Source organism: Girardinichthys multiradiatus, chromosome 21 (genome assembly GCF_021462225.1).
Source record: "Girardinichthys multiradiatus isolate DD_20200921_A chromosome 21, DD_fGirMul_XY1, whole genome shotgun sequence".
NCBI lineage: Eukaryota > Metazoa > Chordata > Actinopteri > Cyprinodontiformes > Goodeidae > Girardinichthys > Girardinichthys multiradiatus.
The window spans coordinates 14,314,496-14,342,197 of record NC_061813.1 but is presented as its reverse complement, the minus strand read 5'-3'; the positions used below and the strand labels follow the sequence as shown (position 1 = coordinate 14,342,197).

The 27,702-nt window shown below is 39.4% G+C and overlaps 1 protein-coding gene across 9 annotated transcripts in view; it reads right to left on the bottom strand.

Moving 5' to 3' along the window:
• ntng1a (netrin g1a) overlaps positions 1–27,702 on the bottom strand; it is a 202,966-nt gene that overhangs the window by 97,602 nt on the left and 77,662 nt on the right. For all 9 annotated transcript variants that reach the window (XM_047350445.1, XM_047350452.1, XM_047350444.1 and 6 more), the window contains exon 3: positions 1,011–1,654. In XM_047350445.1, the coding sequence (XP_047206401.1) occupies positions 1,011–1,654 (644 nt within the window). The remainder of the gene's footprint in view (positions 1–1,010; positions 1,655–27,702) is intronic.

Genomic DNA, 27,702 nt, shown 5'->3' with positions numbered 1-27,702 from the left:
CAGGATCAACTGGCTAAACAAAATTAATCCAAGACATCAAGGACTCCTGCAGGAGGTCATAAAAGATCCCAGAACAATAACTTTAATACTGCAGACCTCACGTGCCTCAATTAAGTTTGGTGTTCATGATTTCATAATGAGGAGACTGGGTGGACTGGTATCCATGGGAGAATCCCAAGGCCACAACTACTGGTCACCAAAAACAACACACGATTACACATTTCCCCAAAACATCCTGATGATTCCAAAGAGTTTTGGGAAAATATTATGTATACTGATCAGTCAAAAGTTGAACTTTGACTGATCTTCGGAAGGTTTACGTCCTGGCACAAAACTAGCAGCATTTGTGTAAGACAACATTATACCAAAGGTAAAACATATTAGTGGTATAATGGTCCGGGTTTGCTTTGCTGTTACAAGACCTGGATTACTTGCGGTAACTGATAAAACCATAAATTCTGCTCTCGAGCAGAAAATCTTGAAAAAGAATGTCCAGGCTTCAGTTTATGACTTTTAACTCAAGTGCTTAAGCAGCACAATGATCTGAAGCACACCAGAGACCCAACTCTGAATGTCTCAAAAAAGGTTTAGGAGTGGCCCTGTCAAAGTCTGCACTAGAATTCAATTGAGATGCTGTGACATGCCCTTAAACAGGTCATTTATGCTCAAAAACCCTCCAATGTGGCTACATTTAAACAATTCTTCAAAGAAAAGTGAGCCAAAATTCATTCACAGCAGCCTAAAAGACTGTCAGTTATTGCAAACACTGGGTAACAGTGACACCAAGGGAGGGACAAGCAGGTATTTGTTTTAGGAACCAATTACCTTTTGACACAGGGCCTGGTTGGATTGGATTGCTTTTTACCCTTAATAAAGGAAATCATGTGAAAACAACATTTAGTATAGTAGGTACGATTTAAAACATTTAAGTGTGACAAAATTGCTAAACCATAAGACCTCTGTAAGAGGGTAAATACCTTTTCATGGCATCGTGTAGAAGTTATTCTTACCTGCCCTGAACTTTGATGTCAGAAATGGCATAGAAGTATCTTGACAGGCTGCTCTCATCCACCATCGTAGCTCCAGTGGCAGGCCGAAGCAGCCGAATTCTCAGATCAGTGATGGTGAAGAAGTCCCTCAGGTTCTTGGTTGTGTCCAGCTGCCCATAAAGCGAGGCCATGTTGTGCAGCCTGGGCCCAGCAAACAGTGCAAACCGGTCCTTGATTTCAAAGCGTACAGTTTTGTCATACTTCCACACGTACCCTCGTGAGTAATCCTCTGTGCAGATGATGTCTAGCAGGGTATGCTGGGACAGGTCCTGCACTGTTTTGGGCTCCATAGTAAAGGCATCCAGGCAGTCGGTGGCGTAAAACTGGTAGGGTTGCCAGGTTCGCCCATAATCTAGAGATTTCTCCAGGACCATCTGCTCAGGCCGGCCTGACTCAAAAGTGATGACGATGTCGTCAGTCAGCTCGATGGTTTTGTTCCAAGATAACGTGATGTTGACCAAAAGGGGCTTTGGGTATTTCTTCCAAGTCGTGGACTGCCAGAAAGTTGTAGGGTTACGGCCCTCGATGTCAAACATCAGCTCTGGAGGGTGAGCAAGTTCCTCAGTGCTGGCATCACATTCATTATTGCACATGTAAGGATTCTCCTGCAATGGAGAGAAAATGGAGGAGATAAGGAAAAATCACAGAACAGTTGAAAGTTATGCTGAAAAATAACATCATTATGTTTTTACGCTTTGTGTCTTCCTCCACCTGTTACAGTGTTTATGTATCATTAGCACGGACCTTCATAATACCTTCAAAATGGCCTTATGAAAGAGTGGAAGGGAAAAAAAAACAAGAAAATTATGTTTCATTTTTTACAAATAAAAACCCAAAAAATGTATGGATTTGTATTTTTTACCTCTGAGTCAATCCCACATACAATATCATTAGCTGTCTTGGTGGAAGGTGAACCTCCATCCCAGACATATTTTGCAGCATCTAACAGCTTTTCTTCCAGAACCTTATTTGGGTCCATTTATCCTTCATGAACTGACAAGCTTCCCTGATTCTGCTGAAGAAACCCGTAGTATGATGCTGCGACCACCATGTTTTATGTTGGGGGATGGTGGGTTTATGTTGAACGGCACATAACATGCAGGTCACAAAGTTTTGTTTTGGTCTCTTCTGAGCAGGGCACCTTCTTCTACAGTTTTGCTTTCTGCAGCTGCTCCAGAAATATTATAGGTCTTATGGCTGCCGTTTAGGTGGATAGCCATGTCGTGGTAAGGTGGCAGCTGTATCATACTCTTTCCATTTTTGGAGGATATATTGAAAAGATCTCTGTGAGATTTTCAAAGCTTGGAATATTGTTTTATATGTGTTTGCTGCGTTCCTTAGTCTTCATGATGTTGTTTCTTTAATAATGTTCTCTAACAAATCTCTGAGACCCTCACAGAACAGCCAGATTTGCTAAATATGTGACATCTGATGGTTGCATTAGATTTATTTTAATTTTTTCAGATTTTTATTTATAAAATATGTTGAAAATAATGTATTATTTTCCAACCACTTCACAGTTATGCATGTCCCGATAAAATACATTGAGATTTCTGGCGTTATTGTGACATAAATGAGGCTGTTTTCAATTTGTGTATTTCTTATTTTACCATGTAAAAAATTCTAATCTTCCCCATCAACGTAAGTGTATGAAATAGATCCTTGTGTTGTTTGTCACTCAAGCCTGAATTAGACATGCGGTTTGGAGAGTTTCTCCCCCAATTTTAATTCATCAAGCACTTTGCTGGAAAGAAGTCTTTCTGAAAACATTTGTCCAATTCACCACAAATCATTACAAGGCAATGTTCTCTCCTCTCACTCCCTGGGGGCTTGAACTAGCTGTTAGGAGGAGACGGCACTCCTCCAAGAGGACCTTTCAAGTGCTACAAGCTCCAATTTATCAGGACAAGATAATCCACTACTTGATTAGGTGGGAGATGTCACCCTGTGTGTGTGTGTGTGTGTGTGTGTTTTTGTGTGTGTGTGTGTGTGTGTGTGTGGAAGTGAGTTTGGCGACATGGTGAGGAAACAGGGAGAGCAGCTAGACTCTGATGTAAGACGGTGTAATGAAGCAGCGAGGCAGAGATTGAGTAAGTTAGTGGGAGAAACAGCTCCATTCGGTTAATAAGCTTCGCAAGTTTTTCCTCGTCCTCCAAGGCAAGGTGACAATGAAACACGGTACTGTCAGGCCCTCTGACTGTTGGAGGACCCAATTAATATCCTGTCTGAACCGTCCCCTGCAGGTTTCCCTAAGTACTGGACAGCAGTGGAGCTCGGAGGAGAGGCTTGAGTGGGACGGCAGCGTAACAGCAAAAAATTCCACTGTGGGTTCTTCATGTACCGTCTCATGGTATGAGGTTAGGTGTGCCATTAACTGCGGCATCTGGTGCACCTTAAAATATACAGACAGATGCGTAATAACTCATAAGCGACAGTTATGTGTGCTTAGAGGCTGTGGGCAGTCTCTAAAAAAACCTACTTGGTATGCACTGTGGATGTCTGCGATGTAGAGAATATGGATTCACAGAGGCACACCTTGTCACAACTTTATGGATGTGAAGGGAGGGAAAAAACGTTAGTTATTTCATGTGGATTATACTGAACAAAACAAGCTTTGCAAAAGTATTTATCTAAAAATATACTTTGTATTCTTTCCATTATATTTGAGTTATTTTGTTTGTAATTTCACATAAAAAATCAGTATAAACATGAAAACCAGATAAATGTGAGTGTTACATTGATGCTTAAGCAACTGCCTCCTATGTACAACAGTTATGTTGTGCATGTGAAGCAGTCATGTTGTATTGATGTATGCCTTAGTAAGGCCGAGGATAACCACGTGTCAAAACTTCTAAATCCATGTAAAAAATTATACATGCACTATATTACAAGACAGATAACCTGTTTTCTCACTTTCTGACATTAAATCACGCTGAATTCTTCCAGTTTTAGGTCAAAAGGGATTAAGAAAATTAATTCGGTTTGCTAAATGCCAGAACAATGTTTGTTTGTTTTTTTACTGCTAAGGTTTGTATACATTCCCTTAATATTTAGTAGAATAGACTTTTAAGCTTTATGACTTGGTTCAAAGGTTTTGAGTATCACTCCACATTTTTCTAACTACAATTTGCTGGAACAAACTACAGAACTGGAATAACTGACTCAGGTTTGTAGGGCTTCGTGCTATGAGACACCTTTTCAATTCTGCCCTCAAGATCAGGTATTTGACTGTGCTGTCCTTAAGCTACTTTGTAAGTAATTTGGGAGTATGCTTCAGGTCATTGTCCATTTAGAAGACACATTTTCGCCCAGCCATTTGCTTCCTGGCTGATGTCTTGAGCTCTTGCTTCATTATTTCTACATATTGTTCTTTGTTATGATGCCATTTATTTTCTGAAGTGTACCAGTCCCTACTAGAGCAAAACACCCCCACAACATGATGCTGCAATTCCTGTACTACACAGTTGGGATGTGTCATAAAGGACATCAAAGTGTATACTGTATAAGGTTTTTATTCTGGCCTTTGGCGAATATATTCTATCTTATTAATACTAAATCACTTTAAACATGATGGTTTAGTCTGATTTATAGTCAGACATTGAGAGAAAACATGGTTTGTCTCTTTGTATTTTATTTTTTATGAAGAGTATGTGAACATCTGGTTTCACCTGTAAATGAGGACAAGAGACAACCACCTGACAAATGTAAAGGCATAGAAACATGTACACGTGAAGCATTTCAGGGTCTTTTTTTCAAGCCAAATCATGATTTTATGCTGTTGGAACAGAAGTTAGGTAGCTTTAACAAAACATTGGGTCATATTCTTTGACCCAGTGTGTGGGTTAAAAAAGAGACTAAAAAAGAAGCCTCGTCCATTTTAAATAATAAAATAACCTTATCGGACTTTACTAAACTTTTTCTTATAGATGAAATAAGAAATTGTAAAATGGTCAAATTTTGATAAATAATGTTAAAGTCAGTGGGTTGGATTTACAATTTGTGTTTAAACTGGACAAGATTGGCCACTTGAGCTATCATTAGCCTTAAATACAGTACTCAGAGTCATGGGTTTGGGATCGGAGCTCGTTGGGGGGTTGGGACTGCTCCGTCCTGGGGCGGCTCCGGTTGGCGGGTTGCTTTGGGCCATGTGGATCCCTCTTTTGTACATAGCCCCCTCTCCGGAGGTGGATGGGGGTTGTTGGGGACTGGGTTCGGGGCGGGGGGCGGGAGCCGGGCCGGGAACCGGGCCGGGGTCACCCGGGTCTGGGCAGTACCGGCGCTGTCTGCCTGTCTCTGCCCCAGGAGGGAAGGGGACCACCTCCTGGGTCCGAGGGCTGGTTGCCCCTAGGGGGTACCGGCGCCTGGACATGGGAGTATAGAGTATGCATGGGGAGTGTGAGTGAGTGTATGACGTCCATTGTTGTTTATCCTTACATTGGGTGTGAGTGGGTGATTGTGACTGTGTGCCTGGTTTTTTTTTTTTTTTTTGCGACAGGTTGGGTCTTGGACTGCTCCCTCTCCTGGATCAGCTTCCTTCCCGTCACACCGCCTGCTGATGGTTGGAGTCTCTGCTCGCTGGTGTACTTGTGGTTCTCGGTGTCCGGGGCTGGGTGCTTTGGTGTGAGCTGGCTCACTCCCGGTGGCTGCTTGCCGGGGCCTGGCCCCGTGGGTTCTGTCGGGCCTCTGCTTGGGGGATGGTGTGTCCTGGGGTCTTGGGCCTCTGGGTCCATGGCTGGATCTGCTCGGGCGTGGACGGCTGCCGGTGGGGCCTGTGGGCTCGTCGCTGCGGCTCCCTGGGGCTTCTGCACTGTCGCTGCTGGGTGGTTCCCCTGGGACTCTCCACTGCTCTTCTCTGGGGGGATTGTGGTAGTCCCGGCGGTGGTTCTCCTGGGGTTCCTGTGCTTTGGGGGGCCTTTAGATGTCTGTGGCTCGGATCTCCTCAATGTCCGTCCAGGGACCATGGGGCAGGCCTGTGGGTCCTCACACCCGCTATTGCATATTTTTGTGGAGAAACCTTGTATACAAAAGCGCGTCCTCACCCATACTCACAGGTGTTAAGCTTCAGATGTTGACAGATACACAGATGTTCTATATTGGGCTGCACCTCTCACTAAGTACATTTTATATTCAGAATTACCGTGTACTATTTTGTTAAAAAAAAAAAAAACAGCTGCAGGTATATAAGCAAGCAGGGTGTAATCTTGTATTCTCTTCATCCTTCTTTCTCTCCTCCACTGTTTCCTCCTTTTCTCCCCTTTTCCCCCCATCTCTCTCTTTTTTGAGCTTTTTTTTTCCTTTTCATTTCAGTCTCCTTGTACGTAACAATTTAAATATTCCCAAAGAAGTTTATAATAAAGTTTCTTTTATAAATATCAAGCAGAGCTTTAAAGCACTAGCTGTGATGCTCTGCTTGTGAAAGTAAATCTGTTGGGTAATTTATTGGCACTCAAACAACAATTCTGAGCGATACTCTGCCGCACAGGACACGGTAAAAAAAAAAAAAAAAAAGAAAAATATTTTGGCAATGTTCTATTAATAATTTTGGAATCCCGTCGAAAAATGCGTTCTGCGAGCCGAATGAGACGACATGCTTTGCATGCCCTGTCCCTCAACATGCAGGTAGCAGCATTGCTAAACAACATACAGCTGATCAGGTATGATTTCAGTACAGCGTACACCTTTGCTACCAGCTACGGTGGCTTGTTAAGTCCAAAGAGATGTATGTTTTCTGTAGTTGAGTCAGATTGGGGCCGGTTTGCATTCACACCATAATCGAACCGCCCCAGAATTTGTTTGGAGGTGGACCAACAGGACCTCAAAAAGTGGGTCTCGGCCCAGATGTTTGGTTTGCACCAGGATTTGCTTGAGTGTATTCACACCTGCACAAAAGGTCCGGATAAAGGGGGGAAAAGAACTATGGTCCATTTAAAGCAGACCAAAAATGGCAGGTGTGAATACACCCTGATTGTAGTTTAAAGTGTTTGGAGTCCTCAGACTTCATGAAGCGTTATACAAGTGCAGGCGGTTTACCATTTATTAGCATGGCATTTTATGAGTAATATAATTACTATCAAAACTTTTGGAAAATTATAAAATGGCAGCCTTTCAGAGTAGTAGTTCACATTAAGTCTGGATGTCAATATATACAGGTCCTTCTCAAAAAATTTGCATATTGTGATAAAGTTCATTATTTTCTATGATGTAATGATGAAAATTTAACATTCATATATTTTAGATTCATTGCACACTAACTGAAATATTTCAGGTCTTTTATTGTCTTAATACGGATGATTGTGGCATACAGCTCATGAAAACCCAAAATTCCTATCTCACAAAATTAGCATATTTCATCAGACCAATAAAAGAAAAGTGTTTTTAATACAAAAAACGTCAACCTTCAAATAATCATGTACAGTTATGCACTCAATACTTGGTCGGGAATCCTTTTGCAGAAATGACTGCTTCAATGCGGCGTGGCATGGAGGCAATCAGCCTGTGGCACTGCTGAGGTCTTATGGAGGCCCAGGATGCTTCGATAGCGGCCTTTAGCTCATCCAGAGTGTTGGGTCTTGAGTCTCTCAATGTTCTCTTCACAATATCCCACAGATTCTCTATGGGGTTCAGGTCAGGAGAGTTGGCAGGCCAATTGAGCACAGTGATACCATGGTCAGTAAACCATTTACCAGTGGTTTTGGCACTGTGAGCAGGTGCCAGGTCGTGCTGAAAAATGAAATCTTCATCTCCATAAAGCTTTTCAGCAGATGGAAGCATGAAGTTCTCCAAAATCTCCTGATAGCTAGCTGCATTGACCCTGCCCTTGATAAAACACAGTGGACCAACACCAGCAGCTGACACGGCACCCCAGACCATCACTGACTGTGGGTACTTGACACTGGACTTCTGGCATTTTGGCATTTCCTTCTCCCCAGTCTTCCTCCAGACTCTGGCACCTTGATTTCCGAATGACATGCAGAATTTGCTTTCATCCGAAAAAAGTACTTTGGACCACTGAGCAACAGTCCAGTGCTGCTTCTCTGTAGCCCAGGTCAGGCACTTCTGCCGCTGTTTCTGGTTCAAAAGTGGCTTTACCTGGGGAATGCGGCACTTGTAGCCCATTTCCTGCACACGCCTTTGCACGGTGGCTCTGGATGTTTCTACTCCAGACTCAGTCCACTGCTTCCACAGGTCCCCCAAGGTCTGGAATCGGCCCTTCTCCACAATCTTCCTCAGGGTCCGGTCACCTCTGGTTGTGCAGTGTTTTCTGCCACACTTTTTCCTTCCCACAGACTTCCCACTGAGGTGCCTTGATACAGCACTCTGGGAACAGCCTATTCGTTCAGAAATTTCTTTCTGTGTCTTACCCTCTTGCTTGAGGGTGTCAATACTGGCCTTCTGGACAGCAGTCAGGTCGGCAGTCTTACCCATGATTGGGGTTTGAGTGATGAACCAGGCTGGGAGTTTTAAAGGCCTCAGGAATCTTTTGCAGGTGTTTAGAGTTAACTCGTTGATTCAGATGATTAGGTTCATAGCTCGTTTAGAGACCCTTTTAATGATATGCTAATTTTGTGAGATAGGAATTTTGGGTTTTCATGAGCTGTATGCCAAAATCATCCGTATTAAGACAATAAAAGACCTAAAATATTTCAGTTAGTGTGCAATGAATCTAAAATATATGAATGTTAAATTTTCATCATGACATTATGGAAAATAATGCACTTTATCACAATATGCTAATATTTTGAGAAGGACCTGTATGTGTGCAATGAATCTAAAATATATGAATGTTAAATTTTTATCATTACATTATGGAAAATAATGAACTTTATCACAATATGCTAATATTTTGAGAAGGACCTGTATTTCTTTTGGTTCAAATTAGAGTGGTAATTCCACATTTTTAAAATGTGATTCTGAGGGAACAGAATGAGCTGTTCAAGTCGGAGTAGACATCTTTCTTGATGGCTTCACTTTGGACTCAATGAATGAACCACAATCTAGAGAGCCTCAGAAAGAGAGACTCATAGAGGTTATTTGGATGCATAAACATTTCATTGATGTTCCATTTATATTAGAAGGTTGTTTACACTGAAGTCATCATTATTTACTTTGAAGACCATGTTGGTTCACTGTTTCTTAGACATGGACTTCCATGTTAAATGTGCCACAAAATGCAAAGTTTTTTGGTGTACCCAACCAGAGTAACAATCTGATAGCAATCTGCTTTAATAGTTCCAATTTTTCTTTTCACTGCATTATTTTCCTGTTACATAGATCAAGTTTATAAGGTAAATAGCCAAACATTTCTATGAAAGTTCCCATCGATGGAAATGTGATGGCAGTTTAAAGATATTCAAACAGGTAGAAATCCAGTTCTCCCCGCTGCTCGGACTAGCCTCTATGTGTGCGGTCTCAGCTTCATTTATTCAGTCTGTGACAGCATTCAGTGCTAAATGTACTAAAGTAATATTGTCAATTACTGGTTTGAAACTCCCCCAAAAAGATGTGGTTGGCTGATAAGGTCAAGTGCCTTGCAAAAGTATACATATCCTTTCACGTTTTCCACATTGTCACTTTATAACTTTAAACATGTATTTATTCAATTCAATTTAAATCAGTTTTATTCATAAAGCAGCAATTTACAACACGTCATCTCTTTATTTTAGTTGGTTTTTATTTGAAAGATTGACAACAAAGTAGAGAATAAATGTGAAGTTGAAGAAAAATGCTGAATAGTTTTAAAAATTCTTTAGAAACCAAAAGCTTTAAAGTGTGGCATGCATTCATTTTGCCACACTTTTGCCGTATTCAGCAAAATCTGGTCTTTAAGGAAAAGTTGCATAGAAAAAAATATTGTTCTGTCTTGTTTGCAGTTTGCTATAAGTCATGTAGGAGGATATGTGGAAGAACGTGCTCTGGTCAGGTGAGACAAAAGTTGAACTTTTTGCCGTTGAGGAAACCCAACCCTGCACATCCCCCAGTAAATGACATCCCCTGGTGAAACACGATGGTGGCAGCATTATGCAATGGGAATGTTTTCTTTTTTCTTTTTTAGAAAGACAGAGAAGCTGATCAGAGTTGATGAGAATATGACTGCATAACACACTTTTCAGATTTTTATTTGCAAAAACATTTCCCTTTCCATTTAAGAATTATGCATTATTTTCATTTGGAATATGACTTAAAATTCTAATGTATTAATTAAAGTTTGTGGTTTTAATGTAACAAAATGTAATTTAATATAAAGATATGAATATGTTTACAATACACTTTAGGTTAGTTTTTGCTAAATAAATAAAAACACTGTTTAACTGTTCCCCAATTTAAACAGTGGATCTTTAATTTTGTCTTTTTGACCTAAAATTAACAAGGCTAAGCAAATAGAACTTCAAAATGCATATGATTGATACCTCAAAATGCAGGTAAACTAAAGTACAAAGTGATGCCTGCATCTAACTTCCCAACAGTACGTAATGTGCCCCTGCAGGTCTTGAAACATTGCATCCAAAGTTCCCTCTACTATCTCAAAGGTAAGTTTAATGTCTTAATGTTTTGCCATAAAAGCAAATGGCAGAAAACCTATTTGGACCTTTTTTTTAATAAGGTATATTCATTATTAACACTGAAACACCCACATGTGACTAACACACACGCAGAAAGTCCACACACACGTTGCTCCCTTCGCCAGCACATCTCTCTAATCAGACAGAGATGTATCCCTATCGATCCCTGAGGTTGCGCAGCTGAAAACTGCTGCGTGTAGCACCTGGCAGCCCTGACCACTGGCCCAGTGAGCCACCCACCTCCCATCTCCCCGAACACACAGGGTAAAACCTTTCATTAGTGTCTCCTCCGCTTCACGCTTGACGACAAAATACTGCCTTTATGGAGATCAATAACCTCACCAGGCTGCAAGGAAAGACCGTGGAGATAAAAAATGCTGCGTCCTGAAAATCAATAGCAGATTTTTGGTTTTTTTACTCTGGAGCCCTCCACGAATGAATTAATGGCCTTGTAGACATTAAAACAATTGATGGCACCCGGCATGACAACAGCAGCATTTCTGTAATTCCTGAAGATGTTTCTATTAATCCAAACGTGATGATAAGTGGGCAGGACAGGGGCAAGTGAAGCCTTTAGAGATTACAAAGCTGGCGGTGGGGTAACTCTGGTGAATAGGTCACACCAAATCAGTACTAATAGAGATGTCGCCAACCCACCCAAAACACAGCAGCTTAATCCGATTATTAGCCCTGTGATGCACTGCGATGGAGGCAAATTCTCAGAGGGTGCGGGCCTACTGTTGGTGTTCATTTACTAGCAAGGAAGGTGTTTGTGGGTGGATTTCATCAGCTATCAAGAAGCTGCTCGAAATTCCTTCAGCACAGTCCCTGTTATTCTCAGGGTAATTTAACCGACCAACTGGAGGAATAAAAACAAACTGTGCTGGAACATAGCAGGTAATGATTGGAACTGATCTCACTCAGCTGCACGCTACAGACCAGTTTTGTCTGCAACGATAGGCTTTAAGGCACACAACTTCGTGGTAACAATCTACGCTGCTATTCTGAAGTCAGCAAACGTTTCAACTCTTTTTCATACTGTTTGTCCTGAATATATGAATAAATATTGTACATTTTTAAAAAGTGCAGCACTCATTCTTATGCAGGTTCACATTATGTCAAGATGACAAGATTTGTTTTTTGTCTGGTGTTTTCCCAACACGCCATCACCTTTAACCTTTCTGTGAAAAAGAAAAAAAAAAAACATACACAAAAAAAATGAGTTTTCCTCAACGGTTTATCGACTTGCATCACCAGGAAAAGATACAGGAGCTACAGCTGGGTTTCCTGATGAGCAGATGTAGTAACATGTATGCACAGAAGAAGAGGTGAGCCATTAAGGTTACCAAGGTCCTGCCTGCGTCTGGTTATCAAATAAGATATGGCTGTAGGGCTTACAGCCTTGGCCCAGCCACAGTGTAGCGACTGATGGAGGATGGGACCGGCGGGAATATAAATTTACTAACTGCAGACAAGCCATCCAGATAGATGGGCTTGCACCAATCAAACCCATCCATTTGTGAGACAGACGCTTCAGAGGTGGAACCGAGACAGCAAAGTGAGTCCACACTGTATCGTTTCTACTGTCTGCCTTACACCTGTACTTTTAGATATGAGCAGAGGTTCACCTTCTACTAGGATTACAACCTTAAAGTTACAACCACAGCTACAATGTAGTGGTTTAGATCAAAGCTTATTCATCTGTTAGAATGGCCCACTAAAGGTTCAGACCTATATCCTACTGAAAATCTGTGGTAAAACTTGAAATTTGTTGTTTACAGATGCTCTCTGTCCGATCTGACTGAGCTTGAATTATTTTGCAAAGAAGAATGATAGGAAATGTCAGTGTCTAGATGTGGAAAGCTGTCAAGGTAAGAAACAGCAAACGGTAACAATAATTTTGCATGTCATCAAGTCATTCTCTTCCTTTGGTTTGTCCTTTAATTACTATTTCCAAAGCATAATAACATTCTAATAAATATCATTTTGAACTATTTGCATATGGTTTTTAATTCATCCATTCATTTAATGTTTGCAGCTAAGATCCAGGATCACTTGGGAATTAATATTATACTGGAAAATATGAATCACCCATCCTAACAATATTGGTGGGTCCCTTACATGACCAATAAAAACACATGAGCATTTCATTCCTGATCTGACACCAATCCTAACATAGCTGTGCCCAAAAACACCTGTTCAGTATGTGCAGAGCTCCTGTAGTTCATGTCGGCTGTAAAAATTTTACAACATGGGTGTTTTATTGCACCAGCTGTGTGAAATTTCTCTCCATCCTCTCCCTAGAAACATAATTTCTGTTTTTGTTTGCTTTCCTTGATGTTTCTACCACTTTTTCCATTGGACAGGTGAGTTTGCAGCACTGGGGGTTAGGGGGTTAAAGCTATCCCTGTGCCAATAATGAGACCTTGTGTTCCCCAATAGATTCCTTCAGCCCGATCCAGGGGCTTGACTGTAGCAGTCCTCTCTCAATTTCAAAACCTCCCCCTCTCTCTCCAGAGTCATGCTAGTGCCATTACTGGATCCCCTCCCTTCCCCCATGGCGATGGGTGATGCAGACCGAAAGAGGGGCTTAACCTGGACGTGGAATGAATACATCATGCCAGTGTGACAGATTACAGTGGTAATAGACACCCTGGCCAAATCCTGACAAGGATTACAATCATATTTTCAAATGGCTCAGGGTTGGTTGAAGGTTGCCTGGCCTGCACCATGTCAACAAAGCAGACAGGGACCTGAAATTACTAACACAAACCTAACACACTTTCTAATGTCTTCTGTGTAAAGGACCAATAATTAATCAAGCAAATACACTTGTTTCTGAGTTTTAATGCAGCCTTTTAAAAAATTTGTGAAATTTTGAAAAAGATGACGCATTTTGTGCAATAATATCACAAATTTTCTTTTTTCTTTTTACACTTAAAGGCTTTTGCACACAATAAGCATGTAAATCAGAATTTGCGCGTCATCCTAATAATCAAACTACATGTAAAGAAAAATCGGCTCCTTCTCCTGGCTCTATAGCCAGCAAATACTATCTCTCTGCACTAATGCAGTTTATACATAATTAAAGGAGACAATATTTATGCATTTATAGGGACTGAATGAGGAGGAGGTGGTGAGCGAAGGCATAGCCACCACCTTGCGATTGAAACCAGACGTTTTTTGTTTAGGAATCAAAATGAACAAAATACGTGTTTCTTTTTTCCTTCTGATAATATATATGTGTGTGCCCTGTATATATTTGTATCACTTCATTGTTCCTTACAATTAGAAGTGGTGCATTAAAAATCTTCCCATGGGTTTTTATCATAGAAACACCATTCTGAACTGATTCTTCCACAATATACCGTAGTCAAATCTTCTTTCTAAGGTTTTAAGGAGTACCTCATCAGATAACAACCTAGAGATCTATGTTAATTAAAATAAAAACTTTAATAAGGGAAATATTTTTCTGTCTCTTTAATGACTTTGTGCACCTGCTGTGTTTTTGGCTAAGGCAAGTACAGCTCTGAACTGAGCAAAATCAGCAGCAACTTTTTCACATCTGACAAATGTGATTGGTGTTTGCATTTACTGTATTTAGTGAAATCTGTGCTGTGAATCTGTGAATTCATTTTATAATTCAGTTTATAAAAGTTTATAATTCAGTTTAGAAAAACTGAAATCTGGTGCCTAAAACAAAAGTTGCCTCCCACCGGCACTAAACCTGTGATACTAAAGAGTTGCATACAAATCAAATATAGTCAGAAAGCAAAAATGAAAATTGGGAAATTTTGAAAATAGTGGCACTGAGAATAAATATTTTACTGGAAAAAAAGTTTTTTGGGCTTTCAGAACCAGATGCTTGATTAAATCTGGCCTACATCTGACTTAGAAGACTGAACAAATTCAGACCACTGGTAAAAAGTCTAGAGTTTAGGCTAACAGTGTGCCAGCGTTTCATGTATATTTTTATGTAATTTACTACTCTTTTGTGTCACTCTGGAGAGGTCACCAGTTTATGCAGTTGAGACGTTACAGCATAACTGTTCCTGAATGTAACGTCGAGTCATTAGTTAAGCTAATATGAATGTTTTGGGCAATGAAAGAGTAACTGGAGCACCCTGAGAAAACCCATGACTGCACAACAACAATAAACCCTTTCAAAACAGTTAAAATAATTCTATGTCAAAACCCTGAAAGCTTCACATAGCCACAAACTACCACCCAAAAGTTTTAAAAGCTTAAATGTGTTTCCTGTAGAACCACTGGGGGATATTAAACAAACATCCAATGTATAGATCTGCACCATTTGGCCACCTCAAGCACCACAGTGTCCAGTCAACTAAGCGGAGGTTATGAGGCGAGACAATGTAAAAACGTCACCGTGTGGAGGTTCTCGTCATTACTGGCATCGACTTAGAGGGTTCATGAGCCTTAAAACAATAGCAGGGGAAGTCTGTAGCTTGTGGCCTCTGCACATTCAGAGGATATAAAAACTATTTTATATTCCATTATCTTTTATTTGGCGATGGAGGCCCCATTGAGCACTGCTGTGATATGCTTTGGAAGATGATGTCCCCTGCTTAGGTAATGGTATATTTGTAAGTGTAAGTGCTGCTATCATGGACTGTTTGATGGCTGAGAGTATGCCTTTAGAAAAGGTGGTTATCTTGGCAGGTAAGTGATCTGCTATTGTACAGTGGCACAGCTCTGTGAAGCAATGATTCATTCTTTCAACAATGTGTCTATAATTTACTTTTTATTACATCCATGCCAGATGACAATTTAATTTATATCATATTATGTTATATACAGACTTTAGTCCAAAGATTAAATAAAACCAAATAGGGGCACTTTTTTCCATCTATTTTGACCTAGTTGCAGATTTTATGGGTTATTAATTATGCTTGTTGTGTAATATAATTATCTACACATAAACTTTGCTTCCAGCGTTTTTTTTCTAAATCAACTGTCAATACTTTAAACTCCGCACTGCTGCTCAAAACAACTTAGAACTGGATGACGGTTATTTTCCACTGTTTTAAACTGTCATCCATCTTTTATTAAGATGACATTTCAGAGGTGAGCTAATACACTAGGGCACAATCGATCTTACAGCTGCAGCAGAGCAACATCTCTCAGCCAAACTGTCCAGTCAGATAAACTGAAGTCTTTGAATGTCTTCACAGTACATTAGGACTATACACGCTTCGCTTGATGGCATAACCACATAAAATCTTTAAGTTGTGATAGTTCTCCAACATTATACCACCACTTCTATCATCGGCACTCTTTTCTTTCACCACATCCTAATCTGCTGCTATTGTAACAGTATAATTAAGTTAGACACTCTTCCCTTACATGACACAGAGATTAGTATCACCTTGACTAACCATAAAGCCTGATCTCATTATGTTGATGCTGCCATAGTTTCATCTCAGTCGACGCAAACACCTAGCGCTAAAGTCTACCTAAAAGTAATCGCAGATTCTTTGCTTTGTTTATGGTCCAAGGAAAAAACAGTGGGAAACACAGAAAAATAATCAAACAGCAAACAGCAGTGGAAGCAAATCACTGCATCAGACTGACAGATATGTAGAAAAAACAAGACTTGTGCTTTTTTTTTGATCATCGATATCAATGACTTAGATCTTCTGTTGGTTTTCAAAAAGGAGCTGAATGTTTGGAATAATTGTGGGGGGAAGCACTTGTTTCTGTCGACTTAAATGTAGTGTAGCTGTGTACCATTCTCTGCCAAACTACTTACTGTAGGTGATTTTTTGACCTTTGACACCTAATTGTTTTTTGAACATAAGGTATTTATAAAAACTTCATTTTTGTTTTGTTCACTTATAACAGCATTGTTTTGTAATTTCTGTGAAGGTTTTTCTATTGCAGTATTAGCAGTATTTTAGCTAATTACTAAGTAACTGTATTAGCTAATTAGCAAGATATGAATCAAAACATTTTGACATTTTATGTGGCTGGCTAAGGTGCAAGCAATGGTTCAAATACCAACATGTATGTGAATTAAAACTGTATAAAGTAGTTACTAGTAGCTGCAAGGCCAGATCTGTTGGCTGCTTACAATAAGTAGATTTGTTTTGTTAAGCTAAAACAAAGAATGTTGCTGATCAACTGCTTTGCTCTGTTTGTTTTCACCTCCAAATACGCTGCTTCAAGGTGCAAGTTCCCAATTACTATTGTGATCAATAAGTTAACTTTTTCTTTATATGTCTTGTTGTAAATATATGCATGGAATGTGGTGTGCTTGAGACGGACACTGATCAGCAAAGTCATTAGCCTTGCACCAGTTAGAGTTAACGTCCAGACAAGTACTTAACGTTTTCTGCTAATATTCCAGCCTTCGGATAACAGGATGGATTATTAACATCTGCAATTACAGATGCATTATAAAAGCCCACAAGTGGCAGTCTGCTGTGTTTTGGTTTTTGACTCTCTCTATAGCAATCTTTCTGTTTGGACATGCTAGTGGTGCTGGTTGCTCACATCAATTGGTCTGTTTCTATATCTGTATCCTGATGCTATCGAAAATAACTTATTTCAGACTCAATGCAGTAATGAAAGTAAGGAGGATTCCCACTGCTAATAGGCAAAACAATAGTTTGTTACAATGGAGACTGAAAATAGACATCCTTGGTGACCAAGGGATTACACTGATTTCTCAACTTTTGTTTGGATGTCAGGAAATGTGACAGGTGTGCTCCACATCAAATGTTTTTTTGATCTCTTACACCTGGAGGAAGACCCTGCTTTATTTATATCCCCAGACAATAAAAATGCAATTTTGTTTCATTAATATGGTATATATAATATGATAATTAATTAATTACCTGTCACTTGTTTGATATTTAATTGAAATTTTCTCAATGAGAGTTATAGCCTTCATCCTTTGATAAACAGCCCTTCACATCAATTGCTAGATCAAAATAGCTGAATCCCTGTTTTTTATTTTCTTACATTTGCATCCAGTCTTTCAGTGTCCTGCACTGGTCTTAAATTTTATAGTAACTCTAGGCATATTCCTAAAAGCAGCTTATTTTATTTGAGGCATTTTTACAGCACCCAGGAACTGACATGGGGAAAACAAAAATATATATATTAAATATAAAAAAATATATTGCGTCTTCCCGTGAAATACAAACTTTTGCCCATGAATTAATTATTCGTGTATGTATAGAGTGCATCTTACTTCGTTCAGTACTTCGAATCAGTACTTTGTTACCACTCAGTAGGCATCTTATTTTTGGCGGCTACTTCATATCCTATTTCAATGTTTATATATTCCTTGCGATGCCGGGCTTGTAGCTCATCCCCAACATAAAATAAAACTCGATCAGACTATCCCTGTCCATCCTGTTGTTTTGTCCCTCCGTATGTTTAGAAAGTGCGCTGTATATTACAATTATGTTTTAGTATTTCGTGCGCATGTTATACCTATTTTGTGGTCAGAAATAAGTACTTTGTGGGAACGAAGTAGTATTTCATGGGCACATATATATTTCGCAGCCACACATTAATATTTTGTGGGCACAAATTGGTATTTTGTGGGAACAAATTAGTATTTAGTGGGAAAGAAATAGTATTTTGTGCTCACGCTATATATTTTTTTCCTCCCATGTCAGTTCCCGGGGGCTGTACATTGTATTTAACAATATAAAATTTAAATTCTATTGAAAGGTTCTTTCGCTTAATTTCAGTTTTTTTCAATTGTGTATTTTTAACGTAATTTATGTGAAATGTATAAAATAGACTTAAAACAACTCAAAATCTCACTGGCAACTGAGATCCTTTTTGGTCTTCAATGGTAGAAATTCCTTAGTTTGAAGAATAACCGATTAGGAACATCAACATAACAGCATCCTTTGAAAGAAATGATCTAGCTGATCATTCCAGTAACAACACACCCTGGAGAAATGAACAGGATTGATAATATGGAATGTTACCTCTGACTGTTTTATTGTTGTGCTGGTAAACAAGATATAAATCTTTGTCTGTCCAACCTTCTGTCAGTTTTGAACCTTTACCTGCTATGTGTTTTTTATACCACCATTGCTAAAAACACTGTCAGTCATTCATCCATCGGTTTAGCTTAGACTAGCAAGAAGATCAGTGCATTCAGTTTGTTGAGATCACATTAAGACCTTTTCAGTCCTTCATTGAATGAGGAATCTTAATGCCAAATGTATCACTAATACTTAGTAAAGAAACCTTATATTTTCTTTTAACCCCATAGCCTCCATTTTCCACCAATAAGTGGAGTGCTTTACAGCTCCATATTTTCCACCAGTAACTATGCGTTCGTGTAGACCATGAACTGTTTTACAGTATCTGCTGATCAACCATTTACACATATTGTTGAAGGAGACCAAAATAAGGACAGATGTCTGACATAATGTGTCACAGAGAGAAAATTTCCTTAGCTACTTTTAAAATAGGACTATGGGAAAATGACCTTCAAATAAGAAAGGCATAGACAGTGACATAAACAAATTGCTAAAAAAATACTTTTCAACTGACCTTGCCCTTATCTACAATCAGGAAAAAAATTAAACAGGTAAAACAACAGAAACTGACAAATAAGGCTGAAGAAGGACAGTAAAGGAGGAAAATAGGAAACACAATGTGTGGCAGAAAACTAACACTGCATATTTAATTGAACACGCCATCTCCACAGTGAAATGTGGTGGTGGCTGGATCATGCTGTTGGTATGCTTTTCTTCCATGGGTACAGAGAAGCTGGTCAGACGCAATGGGGAAATGGATGGAACCAAAACATGGTGATCCTGCAGCAAAATCTGAAAGAGGCTGCAAAAAATCAAAATCAAACTTGTATAAAGTGTTAAATCTAAATATGCTGCTTATATTTTGAAAAGACAAGCTTTTATTTTGAAGATGACATCTAGTGATTTCTCCATAAGCACCCTTATAGTCTTCCAGCAGTGCACCAAAATAAGCCAGCTCTGGACCGATAAATGGATGCAAGCTACTTTAAATTGTCCACTTATGATAAACAAAAGCAAGACTGACACATAATATTGAGTTTTTAATGAAACGTGGACCCAAGTAGATATTTACACAAATTAATCTGTAAAAAACAGAGTCAGACAGGAATTATAACTTGAATTTAGTGATCATGGTAAATATCCAATAAAATACAAGCCTTCACTAACCATTCACAACAGTTCATTTTTAAAAATCATTTTTTAGAGTAAACACATATAAAGTTTTTGATGTTTGTGGACTCTCTCCATCTAAGAAGAATGTGCAAAAAATGGTAGACACATACCAGAACACACCTGCACCTGTATTTGCATTGAAAACTATCACTTTATATTTATGCATTACTTTGTGTAAAATGTGAAAATGTTAAGGGGATGTGCATACTGGACAGAGGACCTTTGGGTTGCCTCCTGTAAGTACCTGTTCTGCTAAAGCTCTAAGGATAAAAGTGGATGAAGGGGAAACATGAGGGGAAAGATCGGTACACTGTAGTTTGTAGACTGATACTAATGACCTCTCTGACATTGAGGCCAATGGTGAGAAATATTGCCTTTTTTTTCTTGGAGAGTTGCAACAGCTTTCACATGTTTTTAAATTTATAACAACTGAGAACATGATATTTCCTTAAACTAGCATGTTGATGTGGGAACTGATTAAAAAAACAAAACATCAGGGGCCAATGCCATTATCCCAAACCAGCTGCTACTGGAGAATAAAGAGAGCAGCATGCTGTCCAATGCGATTTTTGCCCAGGAAAGTCTCAATGTCACATGAGTGGACCTAAATTTCACTCCTGCAGTGAAGCCCTTTCAATCAAGCTCCTGTCATCAAGCTTTGGCCCTCATTAGTTTCTCTAGAGACTGCCATGAGAACATCAGGATCCTGCTCCTGCTAATAAGCGCTTCTGTGCCTTGGTCAGCAGCAGTCAGACTGGGTTTAAATTTAGAAGCTAATTATTGTCTCAGACAGGGGCTGAGAATGGTTGAGTTATAAAAAACAAATAAAAAAAGATGCCATCTGTCACATTTAAAATTCTGTTTTTGTTATCCATTTTCTTTTCTCCTATATGAGGTTTTTAAATTTTTTTTCCCAAACGTTTTCAAAGGATGATTAAAATCATCCTTTGAAAATGCGTGGCAAACCTCAGCATTCCCAGTCGGGATTTTTATGGGAGCAGAACACAGTTGGGATGCAGAACCATCCTTCTCTGTTCGGCCGCTGAAGATCAATTTAGTCATTCTATGGGGAGGCTTTCTTCTTCTTTTCTCCCTATATCTTTGTCTCCAACCCTTTTCTCATTTTTTCCTTAGCCCTGAATCTGATAAAATGATTGGCAGATGACTCCTGGGAAAAAGAGACTAGGCGTTTTCCTCCCTTGCAGCTCGCAGGATCACAACACTAAAACACATAGACAAGCAAAGTGGCTGCACATACACACAAGTTCTTTATAAAGGCAAGTCACATAGAATACTGAGGGAAAAAGGAGCACACAGAAGGACCCACATGGACACCTTCCTTTCTTTGACAGCTGTGTACATTTACAAAAGACTGAAGATGCTCTTAAACTTGTTCTAAAACTTGACTTTTTGGGCATCTTCATTTCAAATGTAATGTGAAAGAAGCAGTATTTTGACAAGATGAGATTTGAAGCTGCATTAAAATATCAATGAACACACAAAAGTCTTAAGGCTTGACTGTTGGGGCCCAAACCAGGGTTATGTTTGGGTGATGGTCTGTCCTACCACTCTTTGAGGTCAAGAATTTGTTGGTTGAATTTGTTTGTCTTTTATAGCAGTTCAAACTGTTCCCCGCACAAGTTCATAGATTTTGGCTCTACACCCTAACTGGGATCTGTGTCATCCAGTAGACAATCTCCTTAGCATAACTCAATTGGTCTCCAACACCCGTTGGTCAGTAATCTTGGCATGGAAGTCGTCTTCTTCATCCAGAAAAAAAGAGTACAGTGTAGCAGAGTGAAGTCATAACTGTGTAAGGATTATGATTATTGATTAATTAATATTTATCAAAAATTATAATAAAAAATCATAATTTAGAGAAAAAAAAATCTTAATAATTACAATTATTTAATTACCATTAATAATTGATAATTATTAACCAAAACCATGTTGGTTTACTGTTTATTCAACTGCTTTACCGAAGGTGGGGGAATTTTACTTTATTTTTATAGATAAATCACTCTTGCATGAAATAAACACAAACACTTCTCTTATATATATATATATATATATATATATATACATATATATATATATATATATATATATATATACATATATAGTCAGTACTCTGGCTTCCTCCCACAGTCCAAAGACATGCCTGTTAGGTTAATTGGTCACTCTAAATTCCCCTTAGGTGTATGAATGAGTGTGTGCCTGGTTGTTTGTGTGTTGCCCTGTGATGGACTGGCGACCTGTCCAGGGTGTACCCCGCCTCTTGCCCATAGACTGCTGGAGATAGGCACCAGCTCTCCCGCAACCCACTATGGAATAAGCGGTAGAAAATGACTGACTGACTGACTGACTATATATATATATATACAAATATATATATATGTGAAAATTAATTGAAACCATATAGCCCTGATATAATTACTACTCTGGTCCAAACTTTCACCTAACTAACAAGCACTATTGTACTCAAAGGGGATGAGAATGACTACCTAACAATAATAATAAAATAAAATATATGCACATTGTCTATAGAGATCAAACCAGCAGTTTCTTTGTACAGAATGTGCAATTTGGGTTAACTTAGAAGGAGAAGCCTTCCTGGTGTGCTGATGTCTCCATTTTCGGCGATCAGCTGGTAGACGGTGGGCTGCGCCCTTAGCCACTAGCAGCTGATTGCCCCAATTCTAGAACAAAGGTTCATAAAACTCTGAGGCGAGAACTCAGTGGAAAAACTTCAGTAATAAAACTGGGACAAAGGAGTGGTCAGGCGAAACCCAGCTGCTTTGAATGGAAAACTTTTATAATTCCAACTTTTAACTTCTGGCTGATTTGGGATCAGCCGGATAAAACACACTCTGCACGATTCAACACACTTGCACAGCAAATCAAACACTCAGCATTATACACTTCCAGCAGTACTGCATGCAACAAGTTAATACATGGATTAACTACTGGTGATTCTAAATCATCTTAACTATGCCTCATCCTGCCCAGACCTCTAAATACACCTATCCAATTTAATAAAAAGAACAAAATTACTTTGATTTCTTCTCTTCTCCATTTGAGAATGGGTCACAGGTCTGAAAAAGAAAAACGGGGGGGACAACCAGAGTGACACACGTCCATGATCAACTCAACAACGGTAAACTTCTCATCCGTCCAAACAGGGAAAATATGAAGAACCATTGCAGTCGACTGAATCAACAAAGGGTCTCCTTGGAAATAAATGCGCTGTGGGTTTTCACCTGGACAGGAGAGTCAACGGAGTCTTCCATCGGTATATGAATCTTCTGACCTTCTTGTATCAGACAATTCCAGCTGGGCTGCGCATGTCGAACTGCGCAGCCCAGCTGGTCTATTCCCCCAAAATGGATGACCCCAACAACTGCTACATGACTATGCCGACTGTGGCCAATAGGCTCAAAGGTGAAGCAAAAAATGCTACATGCTATTCAGGTCAGAACTTCCTCCATCCAAAGTGCTATTGACTGATGAAACATCAAACAAATAAATGCACTTCCAAAATGACACAATATTTTAACATAAATTAGTTATTTTAATTGCCTTCTGAGGTGGGCAACGAGTTGTGTGTTGGCTTAAATCAGACTGCCTGACCTTTCATTTGTGACCTTCAGTTTAAGTGCACTTGGGTTATGCAGCAGGACAATGATCTGAAGTACATGAGCAAGTCCACCTCTGAATAATAGAGAAAAACAAGATTTTTGAGTGGTCTCAAACCAAGGAGTGGACTCAGAATCAGATGATGTGACATGACTCTAAACAGGTTGTTTATGCTCAAAAATGCTCAAATGTGGCTGAATTAAAACAATTCTGCAAACCAATATTCATTCACATATTCTTGATGGCAATTCTTGCCATCAACAGTAAGGCAATCATTTAGTTGGGTTCAGTCTCCAAACTTTTGGAAATTTTACTTTTTGAAAATTTCATTTGAACTCAGCAATCCAAGAAAATTGGTTAATCACAAATAATTCATAATTTAACATAGGGGTAAATACCTTTCTAAAGCAATTTCAAGTGACCTGCAAAAACTGGCTTCTGTAGGTGCTTACATTCTGTAGGTGTGCTTCAGAATGTGGTTCACAGCTACAGAAAATATTCATAAACTGTCACAGATAAGGTCAGCTAGAAAACAAATCAAATGCTGAGTAATACAATTTTGCTTTCTCATACATCATTATAATGACACAAATCACACTACCTGCATAAGTGGATACACTTCATACATCAGTTTTCTGAAAAGTTGTCATTCACTTCCCTTCATCACCATGCTTTAAAAAGTTATGAAACAACTATAGGAAGAAATCCAATATCAAGCAGCCAGAAACTGTGAAACACAAGTGGATCCACTTGATTCCACGACAATAACTTTAAGCATCTGCCACCATTGTAATCATAACTCTGAGAGGGAGTCAAGGGTGCTCTGCCAGCTGAGCTCCTGATGAGCCACCATTAGGAAAAAATGAGATAGAAACTGTAGAGGGTGAAGGAGTTAGAAACAGAAAGGATACAGAAAAAAGAAAAAAATGAAATCAAAAACTTTAACGGGGCCAGAGGGAATTGCTACACTAATCAACTCCACTCTACTGAAATTAGGGATAAATGAAGCTCTCTAGCAGTGATTAATTAAACCAAGACATTCAAACTAATGAGACCACACAGAGCAATGTGTATACAGACATTTGAGGGTTCGTGCTGCAGGGCAGCCTGTGCAAATTTCTGAACAAGCATGTTTAAAGATGCTTTGGTTGATTTTCAGACCTCTGCACAGAAGTGCTCATGTGCTCCAAGACAGTGAAGTGCAACACCAGTGTGTTTTAATGTAAAATTTCATATAAATGCAAATATTTAATACCCATATCTTGCTGGCTAGGGAACAACGACTCCCCGCAGGAAGTAACAAAGCAGCAGGTGATTATGTGCCTATGAAAGGAGTTTAACTGTTTGCTGGGGGTGGGGGGGTGAAAAGAAGTAGACTTTAATTTACTTTTATGTGAATGCTCAACATGCTTTTCACATCTCTGTGCATCTGCTTTTGGGATCTTGCAAACAAATGTGGTAGCATTCATTTTCTTTTTAAGTCAATTTGAGTAAATGAGCTCCCTCACAATGTTTTCCGCTAAAGTTGTTCTTTTACTTTGGTGGAGCTGTCAAATGGGAGGTTTGTAAAATGAAACAGGAAAACAAACAACCAAAAAATAGGGGGTCCACACAGTGATCTGTTTAAAAAACTGGTGGGCAGTTGGATGAAAGTACAAATTAAGGATGCACATTGATTTTCAAACATTCAAAAAGGCATTCCGATGCATGAATTTAACTAGTTTTTCAAAGATGCACTACAAATGGGCTTGTAGTAAAGCATCTTATGCTAGAAATACAGGTCCTTCTCAAAATATTAGCATATTGTGATAAAGTTCATTATTTTCCATAATGTCATGATGAAAATTTAACATTCATATATTTTAGATTCATTGCACACTAACTGAAATATTTCAGGTCTTTTATTGTCTTAATACGGATGATTGTGGCATACAGCTCATGAAAACCCAAAATTCCTATCTCACAAAATTAGCATATTTCATCTGACCAATAAAAGAAAAGTGTTTTTAATACAATAAACGTCAACTTTCAAATAATCATGTACAGTTATGCACTCAATACTTGGTCGGGAATCCTTTGGCAGAAATGACTGCTTCAATGCGGCGTGGCATGGAGGCAATCAGCCTGTGGCACTGCTGAGGTCTTATGGAGGCCCAGGATGCTTCGATAGCGGCCTTTAGCTCATCCAGAGTGTTGGGTCTTGAGCGTCTCAACGTTGTCTTATCAATATCCCACAGATTCTCTATGGGGTTCAGGTCAGGAGAGTTGACAGGCCAATTGAGCACAGTGATACGATGGTCAGTATACCATTTACCAGTGGTTTTGGCACTGTGAGCAGGTGCCAGGTCGTGCTGAAAAATGAAATCTTCATCTCCATAAAGCTTTTCAGCAGATGGAAGCATGAAGTGCTCCAAAATCTCCTGATAGCTAGCTGCATTGACCCTGCCCTTGATAAAATACAATGGACCAACACCAGCAGCTGACACGGCACCCCAGACCATCACTGACTGTGGGTACTTGACACTGGACTTCTGGCATTTTGGCATTTCCTTCTCCCCAGTCTTCCTCCAGACTCTGGTGCCTTGATTTCCGAATGACATGCAGAATTTGCTTTCATCCGAAAAAAGTACTTTGGACCACTGAGCAACAGTCCAGTGCTGCTTCTCTGTAGCCCAGGTCAGGCGCTTCTGCCGCTGTTTCTGGTTCAAAAGTGGCTTGACCTGGGGAATGCGGCACCTGTAGCCCATTTCCTGCACACACCTGTGCACGGTGGCTCTGGATGTTTCTACTCCAGACTTAGTCCACTGCTTCCGCAGGTCCCCCAAGGTCTGGAATCGGCCCTTCTCCACAATCTTCCTCAGGGTCCGGTCACCTCTTCTTGTTGTGCAGCGTTTTCTGCCACACTTTTTCCTTCCCATAGACTTCCCACTGAGGTGCCTTGATACAGCACTCTGGGAACAGCCTATTCGTTTAGAAATTTCTTTCTGTGTCTTACCCTCTTGCTTGAGGGTGTCAATAGTGGCCTTCTGGACAGCAGTCAGGTCGGCAGTCTTACCCATGATTGGGGTTTTGAGTGATGAACCAGGCTGGGAGTTTTAAAGGCCTCAGGAATCTTTTGCAGGTGTTTAGAGTTAACTCGTTGATTCAGATGATTAGGTTCATAGCTCGTTTAGAGACCCTTTTAATGATATGCTAATTTTGTGAGATAGGAATTTTGGGTTTTCATGAGCTGTATGCCAAAATCATCCGTATTAAGACAATAAAAGACCTGAAATATTTCAGTTAGTGTGCAATGAATCTAAAATATATGAATGTTAGATTTTCATCATTACATTATGAAAAATAATGAACTTTATCACAATATGCTAATATTTTGAGAAGGACCTGTATGTATGTTAAGGTTTGTATCAGATAACACTCCCAGTCTCACGTTCTCAAAAACATGCACACCCGACACAACTGACTAACTGATGTTCACGTGCCATATTTGATCAATTATTCTTGGTTAAACTTAATTTTATTTAATAAAACAAATTAACCAGCCGATGACTCTGTTAATCTCCTCCTTTATAATATAGAAGGAGGAACCAAGTAAAGACGAAACACCAAAGGTATACATGTGTAGACCCACAATCTCTACACCATAAAAGATATGGTTTGGAGATGTAGTTGTATGTTTTAGTGGCAAAACTTTGACCTAAATAAGCTATATTTACTTAAATTATTTAAAGGATTGTTTTTAAAATAAAAAAATCTCAGCTCTTTATATGATTATCATGATAAATTAAAGCTGCAGTAGGGATTTCTAAGAAAACCGTGGTCTTTGCCTGAAAATTTGAAGAAGCACACCTTACAGATTTGTCCCCTTTTGCTCTCCATTGTACTACAGCCTTCCCTCCACAGTTCATCCCACACAGCAGTCTCCTTCTGTTTATCTTTTATTTTCTGAGCTTGGGAAATTGGCAGTTTTCCTGTAACGTTAAGTTGTTTCTCTGCCATTAGCACAGTTGCAGCACGCCAGCAACCTTGAGCTTGAACCATGGTACGTGCTCTGCAGGGGAGGGGTGTGAGCAGCACGTACACAAGCATGATTGACACTGATAAAACATTCCTTCAGGCTATGATTGGTTGTTTCTGACTATTAGCGGTGTATTTCTTTTGGTTTTTTTTAACCGTGTCATGTCCGCCAGAGTAGCGTTCAGAATTGTTGTCTGAGTGCCAAGAAAAAGCCCAACAGATTTACTTTCAAAAGTG